General features: G+C 53.9%; 1 protein-coding gene across 1 annotated transcript in view; it reads right to left on the bottom strand.

Annotated features, from left to right (window-relative positions):
• Nucleotides 1-1,677: 1,677 nt before the first annotated feature.
• PNPLA1 (patatin like domain 1, omega-hydroxyceramide transacylase) overlaps nt 1,678-21,512 on the bottom strand; it is a gene marked incomplete at both ends in the record, with an annotated part of 26,946 nt that continues 7,111 nt past the window's right edge. The window contains 9 exons of the mRNA XM_080710420.1: nt 1,678-1,728; nt 2,845-2,950; nt 5,876-6,001; nt 7,363-7,447; nt 8,440-8,811; nt 10,261-10,321; nt 11,902-12,111; nt 14,094-14,159; nt 15,297-15,529. Of these exons, the coding sequence (XP_080566546.1) occupies nt 1,678-1,728; nt 2,845-2,950; nt 5,876-6,001; nt 7,363-7,447; nt 8,440-8,811; nt 10,261-10,321; nt 11,902-12,111; nt 14,094-14,159; nt 15,297-15,529 (1,310 nt within the window). The remainder of the gene's footprint in view (nt 1,729-2,844; nt 2,951-5,875; nt 6,002-7,362; nt 7,448-8,439; nt 8,812-10,260; nt 10,322-11,901; nt 12,112-14,093; nt 14,160-15,296; nt 15,530-21,512) is intronic.

Genomic DNA, 21,512 nt, shown 5'->3' with positions numbered 1-21,512 from the left:
CACCCTCAGCTCTATTTTTTAGTCTGTATTTTGAAACAGACTAAAAACAGGGTCTCACTGAGTTGCAAAGGGCTTCACTAAGTATCTGAGGCTGTCTGTGAACTGAGACCCTCCTGTCTCAGCCTCCCAGTCGCTGGGATTACAGGATCACCATATTTATTGTGGAAGCCCAGGAGGCTGGCGGGTCGCTGTCCATCTGGTGCATTAAAAAGCACGGGGAGCGTAAGAGGATTTGTGTGCATCGTGAGATCACCAGCGGAGCGGTAACGATGCAAATTTTAGGGGCGCATATGGACTCATATCAGCTTGAGCTTTTCTGTGGTACTGGGTCAAACCTTGGGGTATTCTACCTCTGACTTACACCCCAGCCCTGTTTTATGTTTTCTTTTGAAATTGGGTCTAGCTAAGGTACTGCTGACCTAAAACCTGTGACTTCCTATCTTGGCTGCAAAGAATTGAGATTAAAGGCGCATAGGTCACCTGGCCCAGCTCCTTTGAGCTTTTTAACCCCATATTGTCCTTTTAATTTGCCAACAGTATTATAGGCAACGTTAGTTGACACAGTGTTCCTGAAAATCAGTCAAAACTTTCAAAACTTTTAAGACATTCAAAACAAAACAATTCTTTGGTACGTGAGAATGTTTAGTAGCGCACGCTTGTAATCCCAGTACTTGGGAGGCTGAGACAGGAGGATCGCAGGTTCGCAGCCAGCCTCCTGGCAACTTAGTGAAATCTTATTTCAAAATAAAAATATAAAATGGCTGGGGGCAGCTCAGAGGTAGAATAGCCCGGGACTCAGTCCCCAGTACCTCCACGTAGATTGTGTGCCTCAGGGGCACTACAGACACCAAGGCCACAAGGCCCCGGGGATGAGCGGCCTCCTGCCAGGGGCCACTGGGGGCCTCTTTTCCCCCATGCAAACCCCAGCTGCCCCTTTGAGGGGTCTGGGCGCGGCAGGCCACGTGTGACCTTGGAGGTCTGTTCCCTGGGAGGCCCTGTTAGGTGGGGCTCCCCCAGTGCCCCGGAGGCTCCCAAGTGCAGGGCTCACTTGTCCCGCCTGGGGCTGGCCGGGCTGGCGGCTGCCCTCTCAGCGGAGCAGTCTGCTCCTCTCCCCAGGACTCAAGCCTGAGGGTGCCCTTCCGGTGGACGCTTCCAGCAGGGCGTGGACAGCAGACAAAGGCCCTCATCCCCCACCGGTTGGTGCTGGGCACAGGTGGTTGGGTTTCTCCATTTCCTGGATGGTTTCTACAGCGCAGCAAGAAGGGGCAAGTCCAGGGAACCGCCTTGATCCAGCCACACCGTATACTCCTGGGAGTGGCAGAGACCCAGCTCTGCCCAGCCACTCCAAGCCGAGATGAGGACCACCAAAAAGCAGCTGGTCTCTCCATGGGGGGGAAGTTGTCTGCGTCCTGGAACCCGGGCTGCCCTCGGGCTGGACCCGGGCGTTGGGAATGATCCAGCCGGTCCCAAGGAAGCAGGCTGAGGCTGAGGGCGGACGGAGGTGCGAGCAGGCGGCCGGAGGGCAGGAGGGACCAAGAAGAGTGGGAGAGGCCGATCCCACAGGGGACACTGCGCTGGGGGAAACAGACTCTCTGGAAACACACTGGCAGTGGGTGCCACCCCCAGGCCCCGAAAGTCCTGGGGCAGGGCGGGGCGCAGGGAAGGGCTGGCTGGGGCTCAGGTCCTCTCCCGTCTTGGCGCCTGGTATCTCTCTTGGTTCATGGCTTCCTAGGAAGAGAAGACAGAGCCATCATTTCTGAGTCCCCCACCTAGGCTTCCCTGAGCTTAGTTCCCCCGAGGTCCCCCTCGAGCCAGGGCCAGGCACCATGGCAGCCCCCTGGTGCGTGGAGACTGCAGCTAGCCTGTTCTAGAAGCCAGCGGGGCTCGCGCCTCTGCTCAGGGTTTCCTAGTTGCTCTAGATGGCATCGTCCTGTGCTCTTATTTATTTTGATACTAAGGGGCATTTTACCCCTGAGCTACGACCCAGCCCTTTTTATTTTCTTCTTTTCCTTTTTAAAAAATTTTTTGCACTAGTGGGGATAGAACCCAGGGGCATTCTACCTCTGAGCTACACCCTCAGCCCTATTTTTTTATTCTTTATTTTGATTGTTTGTTTTTTGCGGGTCTGGGGATGGAACCCAGGGGCATTCGACCTCCAAGCTACACCCCCTGCCCTATTTTTTATTGTTTATTTTGAAACCGGGTCTCACTGAGTTACAGAGGGCCTCACTAAGTAGCTGAGGCTGGCCATGAACCGCGATCCTCCTGTCTCAGCCTCCAGAATGCTGGAATTAAAAGCGTGCCCACCACGCCCGGCTTATTCTTTATTTTTTTTATTTTTTTTTTTTATTTTTTTGGTGGTACTGGGGTTCCTGGAAGCCCTTCTACCTCCGGGATACACTCCCACGGGCTACACTCCCAGACCTATTTTATATTTTTTATTTGGAAACAGGGTCTCTTAAGCCAGCGCGGCTGGCTCCGAACCAGCTCGATCCTCCTGTCTCCGCCTCCCAAGCTTGGGGATTACAAGCGTGCGCCACCACGCCCGGCTTTATTCTTTATTTTGAAACAAGGTCTCACTAAGTTGCAGAGCGCCTCACTAAGTAGCTGAGGCTGGCCATAAACCGGATCCTCCTGTCTCAGCCTCCCAAGTGCTGAGATTACAAGCGTGCCCAGCACATGACTTGCTCTAATAAAGGCAGTGCATCTAGAGCCCGGCCGATGGCCGTAAATTCTCCAGGAGGGGTGCTACTTTCTTAGTTAACACAGCTTCCTGGGGCTGGAGTAGGTCTTAACCAGACCGGGAAGGGTGGGATTGAAGCTGGGTTGGCCAGGATGGCGCACCTCGGAGCAGCTGTATTCCTGGATCCGGCCGGGATGTGGCCTGTAGGTGATCCAAACGGTGTCGGATGTGGAGAGCTGGGGGGAGCCGAGTGGACAGAGAGCCGACCTGGACAGACAAGCCGAGGAAGCACATGTGGGGAGACACAGAAGGGCGGTCACAGAGCTACTCGCAAGCCCCCCCTTCACGGCTGTGTGGCCCCGAGCAGGAGGCGCCTGCTCTGTCGAGGGGCTGCGGTGTGGGCTTGCACGTGGCTGGAGCATTTTCACATCTCCATAATTTTCAAATCTGTTGTTCTGTTGCAGAAACCCTGTGATGGCTGCCCGGCCCCTCCTGGCAAGTCTCAGCGCCACTGGCAGGGCCCGAAGCCAGCCTGACTCTCCCCACCACGGCTCCAAGCTCACCTCTACCTGCGGTAGCTCCTGGCCCGCCATCCCCCCAACCTGGCCGGCTCCTCCAGGAAGCCTTCCTGAGCCCCCAACTGAGGCTCACTGTGCCCCCCCCCCCCGTGCTCCCTTCCTATCCTAGGCTGGGCGTGCTCAAACTCCAGGGAGCTGCAGCTTGCAACACCCTGTCTTCAAATAAAATATAAAAATAGGTCTGAGGGTGTAGCCCGGAGGTAGAAAGCACTTGGGTTCCATCCCCAGTACAGAGAGAGAGAGAGAGAGAGAGAGAGAGAGAGAGAGAGAAGAAAACAGGGCTGGGGGCTATCTCAAAAGTAAAATGCTCCTGGGTTCAATCCCTAGCACCACACACACACAAAAAAACAAACAAAAAAACCTGACTGTGTTATTATCAGGGGACTTGTTTCTTTGTATTGCTAGGTGAAGACCAGACAGAAGGGGGTGCTATTTAAATTGTCAGGGAAGGCCGGGCGTGGTGGCGCACGCTTGTAATCCCCGAGCTTGGGAAGCTGAGACAGGAAGGAGGATTGCGCAGGTTTGAAGCCAGCTGTGCTGGCTTAAGAGACCCTGTTTCCAAATAAAAATAATATAAAATAGGTCTGGGAGTGTAGCCCGGAGGTAGAAGGGCTTCCAGGAACCCCAGTACCACCAAAATAAATAAATAAATAAATAAATAAATAAATAAATAAATAAATAATTGGAAGGGAAAAGCTGGGTGTGGTGGCGCACCCTTATAATCCCCGCTCTTGGAAGGCTGAGACAGAAGGATCACACAGGTTCAAAGCCAGCCTCAGCTACTTAGTGAGGCTCTCAGCAATTTAGTGAGACACTGTTTCCAAATAAAGTATAAAACAGGTCTGGGAGTACAGCCTGGAGGTAGGAAAGCCCCTGGGTTCCACCCCCAAATAAATAAATAAATAAATAAATAAATTGGCAGGGAAAGGAAGGGGTGGATTACTTACTAAATGGCTCTGGGGACGGAACCCAGGAGCATTCGACCTCCGAGCTACATCCCCTGCCCTATTTTTTATTCATTATTTTGAAACAGGGTCTCACTGAGTTGCAGAGGGCCTCACTAAGTAGCGGAGGCTGGCCATGAACCATGATCCTCCTGTCTCAGCCTCCCGAGTGCTGGGATGACGAGCGTGCCCACCGCGCCCGGCTGGTGGGGATGTTCAGCGTAGAAATGTTCATAATAGCAGTAAGTTGGAAACAACCTAAGTGTTCGTCTGTCAGGGACTGAGTAAATAGTAAATATATAAAGATATGCCGACGCCAGCAAGATACCATGTAACCCTCACAACCTTGATAAATATATGTTTGACATGAGGAGAGGGATGACATTCTGTTGAGTGCAAAAGCAGGCTATAAAACCATGTGTAGCATATGGTACCATTTTCATAAAAAATAAAAGCTACGTGTCTACATAGGCTTGGCAAATACGGAAGGTTATTCACCAAGACATTAGCATCTGGGTGGTGAGGTTTCTGGCGAGTTTTGCTTTCTATTTATGCCCCTCTAGACTTGACGGCACTTTGTGCTATTGTTTTTTAATGACAGCATGCTGCTAAGGCTTGCTCATCCTGGAAAGAACGCAGGTGTGTGACGCAGGAGCGCGTGACGTCCCTGCCCGGGGCACTTGTGTCTGCAGTAGGGGACTTGTTTCTTTGTGTCGCTCCTCCGTGTGTCCAGACGCCTCTCTCCGCGCCATCCTCTTGGTGGCCAGGCGTTTGAGCTGCCCAGGACCTTCTCCCCACAAAAGCCCCATGTAGGCCTGGAGACGAGGCACGGGGCCTGGCCCATCTTTGGTACCAAGATAATGTAGGAGATAATGTAGGATGCTGCACACCTCATTTCACCCCAAATAACCACGGGCTGAAGGCCGGCAGGTGCTACAGGGAGAGATGGAGTCTTCCCCTAAGTCAAGGGACTTGTCCAGGTGGAGACGGTGGGACCAAACCCTGTGACGTCTGATTCCCATGCTAGTGCTCCTGCCACCTTGGCTGTGTCTCTTAGAGCCAGTAACATCAAGATGGCGGTGACAGCAGGCGTGGTGGCGCACACTGTAATCCCAGCATTCGGGAGGCTGAGACAGGAGGACTGCAGGTAAAGGCCAGCCTCAGCTACTTAGGGAGGCCCTCTGCCACTCAGTGAGACCCTGTTTCAAAATAATAAGAAATAGGGCTGGGGGTGTAGCTCAGAGGTCAAATGCCCCTGGGTTCCATCCCTAGACCTGCAAAAAAAAAAAAAAAAAAAAAAAAAAAATAGTGCTGGGGGTGTAGCTCAGAGGTCAAATGCTCCTGGGTTCCATTCCCAGTACCGCAAAAAAGGAGGAGGAGAAGGAGGAGGCCGAGGACGAGGATGCCGAGGAAGGAAAGAAAAAGAAGAAAGAAAGAAACAAAGGAAGAAAGAGAGAAGAAAGGAAGAGAGAAAGAAAATACCTGAATTCCCAGAAGGCTCCTCAGAGAGGGACGCTGTGGCTGAACCGCCCGGTTCCCACTGCCCAGCAGTGGGAGGAGGAGAACTAACCCTAGAATCAGCCTAGACCCTGAGCCTGCGCGCGAGCTGGAGCTCGCCCCCCCCCCCAGCTCCCCAGAGCGCCCGGCAGAGGGCCGCTGGTCCTGCTCACTGCGGTTTGCCGCCTGGTTTCTTGGGCCGTGGGGCTCTGGGGACGCCTTTCCTGGGGCCACCGGTCTTGGGTTTGCTCCTCTCGGAAACCTTGTTGACCCAGTTTCCGTCTCCAGCCGGGCTCTCCCTGGCAAGGACACAGGAAGGGGCGGATTGGTAATGGCTCCTCAGGTGCCCTCCAGCTCAGAGGGCAGAAGCGGGCAGGCTGAGCGTGGGGTCCCGCAGGAGGCTTCAGTGTCTCTGTGAATATTTACCTAGGTAACACATGCGGCCCAGGCCACTGAAGCTCAGACTTTTATGGAATTTCTATGCAAACGGAAGGAGTTTAAATCATGCAAATGCAATGCATAATTTATGCTTCAGCTCAGAATTATTAAATTTAGACAAACTCGTAAGCCGGGCGTGGTGGCGCACGCTTGTCATCCCAGCGCTTGGGAGGCTGAGACAGGAGGATCACACGGGCTCGAAGCCAGCCTCAGCTACTTAGTGAGGCTCTCAGCAACTTAGCGAGACCCTGTTTCCAAATAAAATATAAAATAGGTCTGGGAGTATAGCCCGGAGGTAGAAAGCCTCTGGGGTCCACCCCCAGTACCACAATAAACAAACAAACAAACAAATAAATAAATTTAGACAAACTCCATCAAAAGATTCATAGTTGCCGGGCATGGTGGGGCACGCGTGTAATCCCCGCGCTTGGGAGGCTGAGACAGGAGGATCGCGCGGGTTCGAAGCCAGCCTCAGCTACTTAGGCTCTCAGCAACTTAGTGAGACCCTGTTTCCACATAAAATATAAAAAAGGTCTGGGAGTGTAGCCCGGAGGTAGAAAGCCTCTGGGTTCCACCCCCAGTACCACCAAAAAAAAAAAAAAAAAGAGTAAAAAAAAAATTGGGCTGGGGGTATAACTCAGAGGTAGAATGAGAATGCCCCTGGGTTCAAACCTCAGTACATAAATAAATACATAAATAAATACATAAATAAAATGATAAAAAAAAGTAGGGTTGGGAGTGTAGCTCAGAGAAAGATACCAGTAATCCCAGTACTTGGGAAACCGAGACTGGTTCAAAGCCCCAGCAACTTAGACGTTCAGCTTTCAAAACAAACAAAAAAAGGGCTGGGGGTGTAACTCAGAGGAAGCATGCCCCTGGGTCCAATCCTCAGCGCCAAAAAATAAAATAAGAATACATATCCTCATAATTATTGCCAAGATTAAACTGGAGTATATTGTATAACCGATGATTCACGTGCAGTGTGCAAACGATTTGTAGTGTGCAGGGCCAGGACCCAGGTGAGCCTGGCCGCAGCAGGAACTGCAGAGGGTGGGGCCCGGTCCCCATGGATACGCTGCCCCCGGTGCCCTCCCCGGGGAGAGAGAAGGGGTGCTTGGTGACACTTGGGGTGGACTGTGGTCACGGGAGCTGACAGGATGTGGGTGTCCGCCCCTTCCCCAGAGCAAGGGCAGGCCAAGCCCACCCAGAGCGGGAGACTTACAGGGCACCAGGCTTGCCGGCGGCGTCCTTGGTGGGGACCGGAGGTGCGGCTCTCGGGGGCGCTGCGGCCGGGCAAGACGGGAGACCTGAGGGGTGGAGAGGAGGCGTCCTCACTCCTTCTTGAAGTAGCAAAAGTGAGTGAGTGAACGGGTTTATTTTATTGATTTATTTTTCGTTTTGGTACTGGGAATCAAGCCCAGGGCCGTCTACCTCTGAGTTACACCCCCACGCCTGTTACATATTTATTTTGAAACAGGGTCTCACTAAGTTGGAGAGGGCTTTTGTGTGTGTGTGTGTGTGGGTCTGGGGATGGAACCCAGGGGCATTCGACTTCCCAGCTCTACCCCCTGCCCTATTTTTTATTCTTTATTTTGAGGCTGGCTGCAAACCGTGATCCTCTGGTCTCAGCCTCCTGAACACTAGAATTACAAGCATGCACCACCCAGCCTGGCTTGGAGATTTTTTTTGTTTGTTTGTTTTTTGTTTTGGTGGTACTGGGGTTCCTGGAAGCCCGTCTATCTCCGGACTACACTCCCAGACCTATTTTATTTTTGGAAACAGGGTCTCCTAAGCCAGCGCGGCTGGCTTCGAACCTGCACGATCCTCCTGTCTCCGCCTCCCAAGCGCGGGGATTACAAGCGTGCGCCACCACGCCCGGCCTTGGAGATGGTTTTAAAAAAGAAAAAAAAAAAAAAGAGTCAGGCGTGGTGGCACACACCTGTCATCCCAGGACTTGGAAAGCTGAGGACAGGAGGATCGCAGGTTCACAGCCAGCCTCAGCTACTTAGCGAGGCCCTCTGCAACTCAGTGAGATCTTGTTTCAAAATAAGAAATAAAAATAGGGCTGGGGGTGGAGCTCAGAGGTAGAATGGCCCTGGGCACTGCAATAAATACATAAATATAATATAATATAAAATTGAGCTGGGGTGTAGCTCAGAGGTAGAATACTCCTGGGTTCAATCACCAGTGGCAGGCGCGCGTGCACACACACGCACACATGCACACACGCACGCGCACACACGCACGCACGCCACTCCAGCTGGCTCCGATGTGAAACCCTGACGCAGGAGGTGGGTACCTGGGGGTGGTTCTGGGCCCAGCTCCTCCATGGGCGGCGCGGGCGGTGCTGGAGCGGGGCCTCGGGGCGATGTCGCCGTGCCCGTGGCTGCGGGGGCTCGGGAGGGCGGGCAGCTGGGAGCCGGTCCGGGCGGCTGTGGCCGTGGCCGTGGGGACTCGGGCGACGGCCCGGGGCGTGAGCCGGGCGTCTGGACCACGACAGACTCGGGCGGCCCGGGGGGCAGGGGCGAGGCCGGCGGCGTGGACGGGGCCGCAGGTGTCTGCCTGTTGCGGGGTGCGGCTCCCCGCGGGCCTGGCCGGGGGTCCAGGCAGTAGTGCACCTCCGCCCGGGGGAACATCAGCCTCCGGGACGGAGAATCCAGGTGTGCGGCGTCTGGGGACAAGAGGCGGGTCACGCATCCAAGAACTGAGCTCACCGGCCGCCGAGCACCCACAGTTGTGCGTTCGCGGTGGCGAGCGTGACTGCGTGGCGTGTCACACCTTATCATGTGTGTCTCGTGCCCTGCTTTATGTGCCCGGCGTTCTAACATCCAGTACTGTGAGGCGGAGATAATAAGATGAGCGCTGCACACAAACTCCGGTACTTACTTCCTCTCTCCCTTCCTCTCTCTGTCTCTCTCTTTTAATTTTCTTTCTTTTCCTTTTTCCCCCTTTTTTTGTTACCCAGAAGCATTCCTACCACTGAGCTGCTCTCCCAGCCCTTATTTTTTGATTTTCAAGCAGGGTCTCCCTAAGTGGCTGAGGCTAGCCTCCAATCTGCAATCCTCCTGTCTCAGCCTCCCAAGCACTGGAGACTGCAGGTGGGTGTCAATGCATCCAGATTATTTCATAATTTTTCCATAAATCCAAAATTATCTTTACGGTTCACTAAGCTGGGAGTGGTGGCACACACTTATCATCTCACTGAGTGGGAGACTGAGCCAGGAGGAGCACAGGTGCGTGGCCAGCTTCAGCAACAGCGAGACCCTGTTCCATAGCATAAAATAAAGCAGGGTTAGGGGTGTATCTTGGAGGTAGAATGCCCTGGTTCAATCCCCAGCACCCCTACACACACACACACACACACACACACACACACACACACGCTGATATATCAAAGGTCGGGCGTGGGTGAGTCAAAGAACAGACACTTCACCAGAGGAGGTCTGCGTGGCACATACGCAGCAGGTAAGACACTCGCATCTTAGCCACTGGGGAAGTGTACGTTAAAACCGCACTAAAATACCACCAGTCCTACGAGAATGGTTACAACTAGCCGGGCGCGGGCGCACGCTTGTCATCCCAGTACTTGGGAGGCTGAGACAGGAGGATCGTGTTTGCGGACAGCCTCAGCACTTAGTGAGGCCCTCCGCGACTCAGTGAGACCCTGCTTCAAAATAGGGCGGAAGTAGAATGCCCCTGGGTTCCATCCCCAGTGCCGTAAAAAACAAAAAAGTAAATTCCAAATATGGAAAAGCCCTTTTCACTTCTTTTAACAAAGCCTTTGCCCCGCTGGATGCGGTGCTTGCGGCGTCCATCCGTCCTGCCCGCGGGCAGCGGCCTCTCCAGGCCGGCCGGGGCAGGCTGGCCTCCCTGGATGCCGAGCCCGTGCACGCCACGTCTACACAAGTACCGCGTCACGTTAGTTCTGCGTACCACCATGGCCTTAGTGGAGAGTTAGTGGAGGAGAACCCAGTAACAGGGGAGCGGGGCTCTCCAGGAAGATGGGCTCTGCGGCTCCTCACACGACTTTAGATTCATAAACAGTCGGCCCCGAGACACCTCTCCCGGGAGCGCCCGGTTCCTGGCCTCGGTGGCTGGTCCAGGGCCGCAGGGTACTTACTCAGCCTTCTCAGGTACGAAACGGCATCCTCGTAGCCCCGGTAGTAGTAATCCTGCAGGATCTGGGGTGGGGGACCAGAGGAGAACCAAGGCTGGGCGGTGGGCGCAGGCCGGCCGGCTGCGGGAGTGCACCCAGCCGCTAGGCAGCCCCGGGCCCTGAGCGCCGGCCTGTGCCGGGCTCGCCCCACTGGCACAGCGAGGGCACCGCCTCCCGGGCCGCGGAGGGCGGGAGGTGTATGGGAGCCGGCCAGGGGAGGGCAGGGCTGCGTGGAGTCCGGGTTCAAAGCCCAGCGCCCGCTCACGGGCCGCCTGGCCGAAACCCCCCGCGGCCTCCATTGTGCACGTCTAAAATGGGGACCCTGTGGATCTGTGCAGAAGGTGCGGGGGCTCTGTGAGGCGCTCTTCACGAAGACCCTTCCAGGAAGCGCAGATGGTAAGTAGCTGGGGCTCTGGTGGCCGCTCTCAGTCACTGCCCTCGGCTCCCAGGTTGTTGTTTGCTTTGATTTGGTACTAGGGGTTGAACTCAGGGGTGTTCTCCTTCCAAGCTACACCTCTAGCCCTGTTTGTTTGTTTGTTTGTTTATGTGTTGTTTGTTTTTTGTTTTGGTAACCCAGGGCATTCTACCTCCGAGCGACACCCGTATTGTTTATTCTTTATTTTGAAGCAGGGTCTCACTGAGTTGCAGAGGGCCTCACTAAGGAGCTGAGGCTGGCCGCGAACCGTGATCCTCCTGCCTCAGCCTCCTGAATGCCGGGATGACAAGCGTGCCCGCCACATTCTGCTTGTTTGATACACATATTTTGTTGTGCTAGGGATTGAAGCCAGGAACATTCTACTTCTGAGCTACACCCTCAGCTCTATTTTATTTTTTATTTGGGAACGGGGTCTCACTAGATTCCTGAGAGCCTTGTTACCTTGGTGAAGCTGGCTTTGAACCTGCCATCCTCCATTTCAGCCTCCCAAGTACCAGGATTATAGGCATGCACTACCATATTCAGCTTAATTTTTTTAAAATAAGTTCTTGCTAAGTTGCTGAGGCTTGTCTCAAATTTGCAATCCTCCTGTCTCAGCCTCCCAAGTACTGCGATTACAGGACTACACCAACTGCATCCGCTTCCTTTTTTTTTTTTAACAACACTTTAAAAATGGAAAACCCACTGGGCGTGGTGGCGCACACTTGTCACCCCAGCAGTTGGAAGGCTGAGACGGGAGGTTCGCGGCCAGCCTCAGCTACTACTTATTACGGCCCTTTGTAACTCAGTGAGACCCTGTTTCAAAATAAAGAATAAAACATAGGGCTGGGGGTGCAGCTCAGAGGTAGAATGCCCCTGGGTTCCATCCCCAGTACCAAAAATAAATTAAAAATAAAACAATAAATAAATAAATAAAACTGGGAACCCCGCTCTTAGTTCCAGGCCGTACCAAGTCAAGACCCTGGGAGGACGTGGCCCCGGGGTGGGGCTCGCTGCCCGCTCTGCTGTCCCGCAGGTCCCAGTGGAAGCTGGGCAAGGGTCCCTGTCTGCGGAGGGCCCCGAGCTGGGGGCTTGCCCAGGGTCTGGGGTCTCGGGTCTTAGGCTGCGGCCAGGAGGCGTGGGGTCCCGGGGCGGCCCTGCACTGCGCCCTCCTGCCCTCCGCTGCTCACCAGCAGGTCCGGGGGGAAGAGCGCGTGGGTCATGCGGGTGATGTTCTCCAGGGAGAACTGGAAGGAGCAGTTGAACATGCGGAAGTCGTTGAAGATGGCGGGGCAGTCGCGGGGGCAGATGTCCTGCTGGCCGCTGAAGGTGGAGATGGTGATGGAGTCCGTCCAGAAGGCGCAGGGCTGCATGCCCGTGAAGCCGCCGTCGATGTACCTCTGCGCAGAGAGACTCAGGCCGGTGAGGACACGGGGCGCGGGGCCTCAAGCCCGTGAGCACGGCTGCGGACCAAGGTCCTCGCGGGCGAGTCCTGGGCCCAAGGTGGCCTGAGGGTGCCCACCCGGCGGCCGCGGGATGCCCAGCCAGTGTTCCGTCCCCAAAGGCCGCTCTCCACACAGGCGCTTTTTTTTTTTTTTTTTTTTTTTTTTTTGTACCGGGGACCAAACCCAGGGGGGGATTCAATCTCTGAGCTATACATCTGACCTTCTTAATTTTTTTATATATTAAAAAAAAATTTTTTTTGCAGTACTGGGGATGGAACCCAGGGGCATTCTACCTCCGAGCTCTACCTTTCAGGCCTACTTATTATTCTTTATTTTGAAACAAGGTCTCACTGAATCACAAAGGGCCTCAGTAAGTAGCTGAGGCTGGCTGCGAACCATGATCCTCCTGTCTCAGCCTCCCAGATGCTGGAATTACAAGTGTGCGCCACCACGCCTGGCTAGGCCTTTTTATTTTTTAATTTTGAAACTGGGTCTCCAGAGCTGGGCGCAGTGGCTCACACTTGTAATCCTAGTACTTGGTTAAGCTAAGACAGAATGATCACAGATTCATGGCCGGCCTCAGCTACTTGGTGAGGCAGTCAGCAACCTACTTTCCAAATAAAAAATAAAATTGAGCTGGGTGTGGTGGCATATGCTTGTAATCCCAGAAGTGTGTAACCCCAGCATTTGGGAGGCTGAGACAGGAGGATCGCAGTTCAATGACACCCGCGGCAATGAGGCCCTTTGCAACTCAGTGAGACCCTGTTTCAAAATAAAGAATAAAAGCCAGGCGTGCTGGTGCACGCTTGTAACCCCAGCACTTGGGAGGCTGAGACAGGAGGATCACACAAGTTTGAAGCCAGCCTCAGCAACTTAGTGAGACCCTGTTTCCAAATAAAGTATAAAAAATAGGTCTGGGAATATAGTCCGGAGGTAGAAAAGCCCTGGGTTTCACTCCCAGTATGACAAAAAAATAAAAATAAAAATAAAATAAAATAAAAAAGCCGGGTGTGGTGGGCACGCTTGCAATCCCAGCAGGAGGCTGAGACTGGAGGATCACAGTTCAGGGACAGCCTCAGCTACTTAGTGAGGCTCTCCACAACTTAGTGAGACCCTGTTTCAAAATAAAGAATTAAAAAAAATTAGGGCAGGGGGTGTAGCTCAGAGATAGAGTGCCCCTGGGTTCCGTTCCCAGTACCGCAAAAATAGATAATAAATAAATATTAACATAAAATTGGGTGGGGGTATAGCTCAGAGGTAGAATGCCCCTGGATTAAATTCTTAGTATGAAAAGAAAGAAAGAAAGAAAGAAAGAAAGAAAGAAAGAAAGAAAGAAAGAAAGAAAGAAAGAAAGAAAGAGAAACGAACTGGGTCTTGTTAAGTAGCTGAGGCTGGCATCACCCACAGTCCTCCTACTCAGCCTCCCAAGGACTGGGGTTGCAGGCGCCGCCACGCCCGGCCCGGCCAGCCATCGTTACGGTGCCGACGCAGCTCCCCGGTGTCTCGGCGTGGCGAGGTCTGCTCTCTGGATAAATCCCGGGAGCAGGCCCCTGCCGGGCTCTCGTGCGCCCCCAGCCCCTTCCCTCCGCGGGACTTCTGCGCCCCCGCCTATGGCCACAACAAAAGGTAACGAACACCCAGACGCTGACGGGGTGGCGGTGGAGGCCGAGAGTGTCTGCTGACGGGCGCGCGTGGGATCCACCTGCCGCCTGAGCCCCAACCTCGGGGTTGGAGCACCCCTAGAGCGATTCACTGGTGCATGAAATGGCCTCTATCTATTTATGTGTGTATTTATTTTTAGTATTGGGGTTTGAACCTAGGGGGATTCTGTCTCTAACCAACACCCCAGCCCTTTTGGGGCTGGAAAGCCCCGTGGGACTTTCCAGCCCTAGGCCCTCCCCTCCGCTCCCGCGGCCTGGCGGCCTAGGAGTACTCACCACGCCGCGGTACGTCGGGGGAATGAAGCCGCAGTAGATGGGCACAAAGCAGCTGCAGTACAGGGCCTGGGGAGAGCGCGGAGGTGACGCGCTGGGGACGCGCCGGCGCCGGCTTCCTCAGCCCGGAGGCAGAGCCCCAAGGCCAGTCCGCGGCCCGGCTAGGCCGCCCTCGGCGCCTACTCGGCCAATGGGGCCGATGGCCAGCTTTCCAGGGACGGGGTGGCCTCAGTATCCCCAGGTCCCTGCTGGCACCAGTGTTTCTGGAATCCCCTGGGATTCAGCAAGCACTAGCAGGTGTCTGCCCGGGGCCGGGCCCTGGCTCAGCACGGGGCTCAAAGGCGGGTGCTGGAGGGAGGGCGCCGGGCGTCTCACTGAGCACGCGGCACTGCAGACTGCACCAAGGGGCGGTCTGCGCCTCAGCTTCCTCCTCGGCCCCTTGCAAAAAGTGTTGCGTTTTGTGTGTGTGCGGATCTGGGGATGGAACCCAGGGGCTTCCTACCTCTGAGCTACATCCTCAGCCCTATTTTTTATTCTTTATTTTGAAACGGTCTCACTGAGTTGCAAAGGGCCTCACTAAGTAGCTGAGGCTGTTCGTGAACCACGATCCTCCTGTCTCAGCCTCCCGAATGCTGGGATGACAAGCCTGTGCCACCACGCCCGCGCATGTATTTTGTCTTGAAACAGAGTCTTGTTAGGTTGCTGAGAGTCCCACTAAGTTGATAAGGCCGTCCTCGAACTCGAGATCCTCCTGTCTCAGCCTCCCAAGCAGTGGGATTACAGGCGTGCGCCACTGAGCCCAACTTCGATGTGCACTTTTCTAAGTGATGACCTGTCTGTTGATAATTTCAATCTTTAATCACAGGACACAGGGAGGGGGGCAGGAGCAGGACTCTCCCCCAGGCATTCCCACACACTGGGAGTAATTGAGGAGGGACACACTTTAACTAAGGCTGGGAGCCCCTGATGGGGCCAGGCGGCCTTGCAGGCCAGCCAGGGCTCAGGGGAGCTCCGGGTCAGCCCAGGGGGCCGCAGGACGGGGCGGAAGGAGGGCGAGCCCGGGGACATGGGGTGTGGAGTGCCACGGATGCGGCCCGGCCGGCTGCTCCTGGGCTCTGTGTGTCCATCTCGTCTCAAGGGCGCGGCCCGGGCTCAGGGTGGACGGAGGGGCCGTGGCGCGGGCATGGGGGGCGCGCCCAGGCTCACCTCGATCAGCTCCTCCTTAGAGGTGTACTCGGAGACCACCACGCTCTCCCCGTCCGTGAAGCGCGTGAGGCCCACGTGGAGCCGCCCGGTGGCCACCTTGTAGGAGTCCTCGGGCAGGGCCTGGTACAGGAACTGCCGCATGATCTGCACCATCCTGCAGGAGGGGGACAGGGGGCCCAGGAAGGACTTCTTCACCTCGGCCAGGCCCACGTTCACGACCTTGAGGTACTCTTCTGCGGGGGAAGCAGAGGGGAGGGCGTCACGCAGGGCCGCAGCCCAGGGGCCGAGGACCCGCGTCCGCTCCCTGGCCAGGGGGGGCCGGGGGTGGAACTTTAAGTCAATGCTGAGAGGGCCCTCCCGGACCCCAGCAGCCCCCAACTTCCTGGAGGTCTCCCGCCCAGTGGCATCCCGGGGTCCTCTGTGGCCTTCTCATTTAAACAATGCAGCTCAAGTGCTTCCCAGGCCGGGCGTGGTTGGCGCACACCTGGAATCCCAGTACTCGGGGGCTGAGACAGGAAGATCAGGTTCGAAGACCGCCTCAGCAAGTAGTGAGGCTGCCGCCAGCCAGCGAGCCCTTGTTTCAAAATAATGAAAATAAAAAGGGCTGGGGGTGTAGTGTGGAGGTGGACTGTCTCAGCGTCCCATCCCTAGTTCCAAAAGAAAGTTTTTTCGTGCTTAATTCTCACTACTGTGAGGATGCTGTTTGACTCTCGTACTCATCAGGGAGCTGAGGGTCAGAGAGGCCGTATGAGGTGCGCGGGTCGATCAGAACCCAGGCTCCTTCTGACATGACAGCAGAAGCTTCCAGAGCTGGGCCTGCGCCTGCCTCTTGCTGGCCGTTGCTATCGCGGGCCTCCCCTGTGCAGGCCTCCGGGACAATCAGAACAGAGACCACCCTGGAAAGGGTGGCTCATTTTTTTTTCCGGTCTGGGAATGGAACCCAGGGGCATTCTACCTTCGAGCTACACCCCCAGCCCTATTTTTTGTTCTTTATTTTAAAACAAGGTCTCATTGAGTTGCAAAGGACTTCATTCAGTAGCTGAGGCTGGCGACAAACCATAATCCTCCTGTCTCAGCCTCCCGAATACTGGGATTACAAGTGTGCCCACCTCGCCCGGCTTTTTTTTTTTTTAACAAATACTTCTTTTTCTCAGTGCTGGGATTGAACCCAGGGCTATGAGTGTTACACATGTGCTCCGCCGTGGAGCTACGTCCCCAGCCTAGAGCAATTATTTGAGTGTAAGACACGATACACGGAAGAGCTTCCTTAAAGTTCACCACATGTAGTGATAGCTACCTGAGAAGGGGTGCAGTTGTGAGTCTCTGCCATCGGGGTAACCAAGAAGTTGGACAAGGACCTGTCAGCGAGCTTATCTTTATTTTTTCGAAACTGGAGATTGAACTGAAGGACATTCTACCTCTGAGCTATATCCCTGATCTTATTCATTCATTCATTCATTCATTCGTGTGTGTGTGTGTGTGTGTGTGTGTGTGTGTGTGTGTGTGAAACAGGGTCTTTCTAACTTGCTGAGGCTGGCCTCCAAGCTATGATCCTCTTGCCTCAGCCTCCCCAAGAACTGGGATTACAGGTGTGGGCCACCTGCTGTCGCAGACTTATCAGAGGAATTCCTGCACGAGCCATAAGCACCCAGAGCCTTCCTACCTGGAGACTGTGGGATTCTCAGGGCACCTCGCGGTCTGTCCAGGAAGTCATCGCAGCCGGCCTTACTCTCCTGTTCATAAGGAGAGTGCCCGAGACACAGACATGAAACGTTTGGCCCAGAGTTGCACGCAGCCGTCTGGCCACAAGCCCAAGCTCGGGGTGCTCTATGCCCTCTGGCTTTTCCAGTCACAGGTCATCCCCCTCCAGTGGGGTTGGACGAGACTTCTTCCAGATGTTTTACAGATGTGGAAATGGAGGCAGAGAAAGTCGAGTGTCGGCCTGAGGCCAGGCGGCCAGGCAGGTGGCCTCTGGACTCCAAGCTCTGCCTTGGGCATTTCCCTGGGTGTTGACTGACCCTGGAGATGCAGAGGTGAGCCTGGGTTGCCTTGGCGACGCCTTCTCTCCCTGCCTCTCACACGGGCATCCGAGGGAGGTGGCGGCCAGCTCACTAGCAGATTATGCAATGTTTGCCGCGGTGCTGGGCGTGAGGGCTGGCCAGTAAGACCAGTCGGGAGAGGAGGTGCAGGGTGGGGTTCTTAACAAGCTGCTAATGTCTCTCTCAAAGGTCAGTGACCTTCCATACTCTCCTGGGCTACCCGTGACTCAGCTTGGGGACTCCAGCAGGAGCTGCCATGGGGACAGCGGGAGGAAGTTGGCTCCTGCCTCTCAAATCATGCCTGCTCATCTTGGATGAAAGAGTTTTTAAAAATGTAGACAAGCTGGGCATGGGGGCACATGCCTGTAATCCCAGTACTTGGGAGACTGAGACAGGAGGATCACAGATTCGTGGCCAGCTCAGCAACTTAGTGAGGCCCTCTGCAACTTACTAAGACCCTGTTTCAAAAATAAAAAACGGAGCCAGGCATAGTGGCGCACGCTTGTCATCCCAGCATTCGGGAGGCTGAGACAAGAGGATCGCAGTTCGCAGGCAGCCTCAGCTACTTAGTGAGGCCCTCTGCAACTCAGTGAGACCCGGTTTCAAAATAAAGAATAAAAAAATAGGGCAGAGGGTGTAGCTTGGAGGTTGAATGCCGCTGGGTTACATCCCCAGACCTGCAAAAAAAAAAAAAAAAAAAAAAAAGAATAAAAAATAAAAAATAAAAAATAAAAAACTGGGCTTGGTGGTGCACATTTGTAATCCCAGCAATTAGGAGGCTAAAACGGGGGGGATTGCAGTTCACGGACAGCCTCCGCTACTTAGTGAGGCCCTTTGCAACTCAGTGAGACACTATTTCAAAAACAAAGAATTAGCCGGGCATGATGGCGCACACTTGTCATCCCAGCATTCGGGAGGCTGAGACCGGAGGATCGCGGTTCGCGGCCACCCTCAGCTACTTAGTGAGGCCCTCCGCAACTCAGTGAGACCCGGTTTCGAAATAAAGAATAAAAAATAGGGCAGGGGTGTAGCTCGGAAGTTGAATGCCCCTGGGCTCCATCTCCAGACCCGCAAAAAAAACAAAAACAACAACAAAAAAAACCACAAAGAATTATAAAAAGGGGCTGAGGGTGCAGCTCAGAGGCAGAGTGTCCCTGGTTCCATTCCTAGTACCACAAAAATAAAAATAAAAAACAAATTAAAAAATAAAAATAAGATGGGTCTGGGATGCAGCTCAGAGGCATAATGCCCCTGGTTCCGCCCCCAGTGCCACAAAACAAACAAATCCGTTTCCAGTGCGAGTTCAAAGGCAGCGTGGTTCTGCTCTAAGGCTGAGCCGTCACTAATGAGCGGTCACTAATGAGGCTGGCCGCAAGCTCGCCTCCCCTGTGGGCTTGGCCTCCAGGAACGGCCGCCCGCGAGCTCCTCCGCCCGCGCCCTGGCGGCTCTGCTCGCGTGGACCCAGCGCAGGGCCGCGGGGTCGGGTGTGCGCGTGCAAGGCCTTCACTGTGAACTGCGCACACTCATTTCCAGGCAGGCGGTGGGGACTCGGCCGGGCCCACACCGCGGGAACGCTACGGACATTTCCACGGGGCTCCGACCGCAAGACGATGTCGTCTGCAGTGGGCCAGACAGCCGGAGGGGCGGCCCGGGGAGGGCGGGTGTCTGGGCTCAGTGTGCCCTGGAAAGGCTCCTCCTGGCTCCCCGGCCACACACCAAAGGCGGCCTTTACCTGCATCCTCTCGCTCTCAAGACAGCGGCTGTCTGTCTGTCTTCAGAGTCCCTGATTATATCTCTTTTGATCTCTCTGTTCTCTCTCCGGTCCACTGTCTTTTTCCACTTAGAGCAAAAAATAACTAATGGTGTGTGTGTGTGTGCATGTGTGTGTGCGTGTGTTAGTGAGTGAGTGAGAGAGTGTGTGTTAGTTAGTTGCTGGGGATGGAACCCAGGGCCTTTTACTGCCAGGCTATGCCCCTAGCCCTTTTTTATTTATTTAGAGACAGGGTCTTGCTAAATTGCTGAGGGCCTTAGATCATCCCAGATAGATAGGTAAGCAACAGAATTAACCCTACTGCTCAGTGTGGCTAACTCGCCAGATTGTGAGTCTATTGTGCCAAAAACATCACTGGAAAAAAATTTACATGGAGCCCGGGCATGATGGTGCATGCCAGGACAAGAGGATCGCAGGTTCAAGGCCAGCCTTGGCAACTCAATGAGGCCCTTAGACACTCAGTGCTTTGTTTAGAAACCCTTGCTTCTTTTCTCTTTCTTTCTTTCTTTCTTTCTTTCTTTCTTTCTTTCTTTCTTTCTTTTTCTTTTCTTTTTTTTGTGGTACTAGGGTTCCTGGAAACCCTTCTACCTCCGGGCTACACTCCCAGAACTATTTTATATTTTTATTTGGAAACAGGGTCTCTTAAGCCAGCGCGGCTGGCTTTGAACCTGCCTGATCCTCCTGTCTCCGCCTCCCAAGCGCGGGTATGACAAGCATGCGCCGCCACGCCGGGCCTTTTCTCTTTTCTTTTATGGGTGATGGAACCCAGGGGCATTCTACCTCTGAGCCATACCCCCAGCCATCTTTTTTATTCTTTATTTTGAAACAGGGTCTCACTGAGTTGCAAAGGGCCTCACTAAGTAGTTGAAGCTGTCCATGAACTGTGATCCTCCTGTCTCAGCCTCCTGAATGCTGGGATTAGAAGTATGTGCCACCATGCCCAGCTAGAGGCCTTGTTTCAAAATTTAAAAAAAGGGGGTGGGGATATAGATCAGAGGTAGAATACCCCTGGATTCAATCCCAATATCATAAACAGGGGCTGAGGGTGTAGCTCAGAGGTAGAATGCCCCTGGGTTTAATCTTAGTATCATAAATAAATAAATATATATGTATATGTTTCTCATATATATATATATATATATATTATATATGTATATGTATGTGTATATACACATACATATACATATATATGGCTGGGGATGTAGCTTGGACGTAGAATGCTCCTGAATGTAGCTTGGAGGTAGAATGCTCCTGGGTTCAATCTCTAGTAACACACACACACACACACACACACACACACACACACACACACATCAGTCTCCCAGAGAGATGGGCGCTTGAAAGCTGGCGATTTAAACTGCTTGAGATCCTGTTCCTAGAGTGCCCAAATTAGGCCTGCTGTGTGGGATGGATCTGTGTGGAGGATGAGGCTGCAGGGTAGGGGGGTGGTCTCGATGGACTGGTAGCCTAGCAACAGCCTCCAAGTTCGACCAATCACAGCAAGGCGGTACCCTACCAGCGCTCCCCTCCCCTCTCCCCCTGCTGGCAGCCCTGGTGGGGTGTACAGGGGATGTCGGGAGGCGCCAGCGAGCTGAGATTCCCAGGAAAGGCCTGACAGTTCTGGAATCCCAGCATGGAGAAGCCGGGAGTCTATGCGGTCCCAAATTGCAGGCTGAGTTCCAGCAGCATTTCCCTGTGGGCATATGACTCCACAAGGATGACGGTAATTATTATAATCATCCTCACAGTGGCCCCCAGCAGCCTTTTGCACCTGCAATCTGTTTATCTTTGTGGTGACAGTGAGCTCCCAAGGGGGCAGTGACCCCAGTTTATTCACCATCTTATTTCTACACCCCGCACCTCAGGGGCGGTGATTAAAAGCAGTCCAGCCTGAAGCTACACAGTGACTTTTAGAAGGTCCTTAGAGAATCTGTGGGCAGCAGGTTTTCAGTAGGAAGCCTTTGTTCAAAGGAAATCTAAGGAAAATGGGAGCAATGTCTGTAATCCCAGTAAGTGGGAGGCTGAGATAAGAGGGCCACAGGTTCAAAGCCAGTCTTGGCAACTCAGCAAGGCTCTTAGTAACCTAGTGAGACCCTGTTTTGAAATAAGATATAAAATTGGGCTAGAGTATAGCTTGGAGGTAGAATTCCTTGGGTTCAATCCTCAGAACAAAGGGGAAAAAATTAAAAAGGAGGCTGGGAGCTGGGCCTGGTGGTGCACGCTCGTAATCCCAGTGCTTGGAAGGCTGAGGCAGAAGGATCGCTACTCAGTGAGTCCCTCCACAACATAGTGAGATCCTGTTTCAAAACAAAGAATAAATATAGGGCTGGGGGTGTAGCTTGGAGGTAGAATGCCTGAGTCCCATCCCTAATACCACAAAAAATAAATAAATACATTACAATACCT

This window comes from Muscardinus avellanarius (genome assembly GCF_963383645.1).
Source record: "Muscardinus avellanarius genome assembly, chromosome: 14".
Classification (NCBI taxonomy): domain Eukaryota; kingdom Metazoa; phylum Chordata; class Mammalia; order Rodentia; family Gliridae; genus Muscardinus; species Muscardinus avellanarius.
Note: the sequence above shows the minus strand (reverse complement) of the source record. Positions and strands in the feature narration are given on the sequence as shown.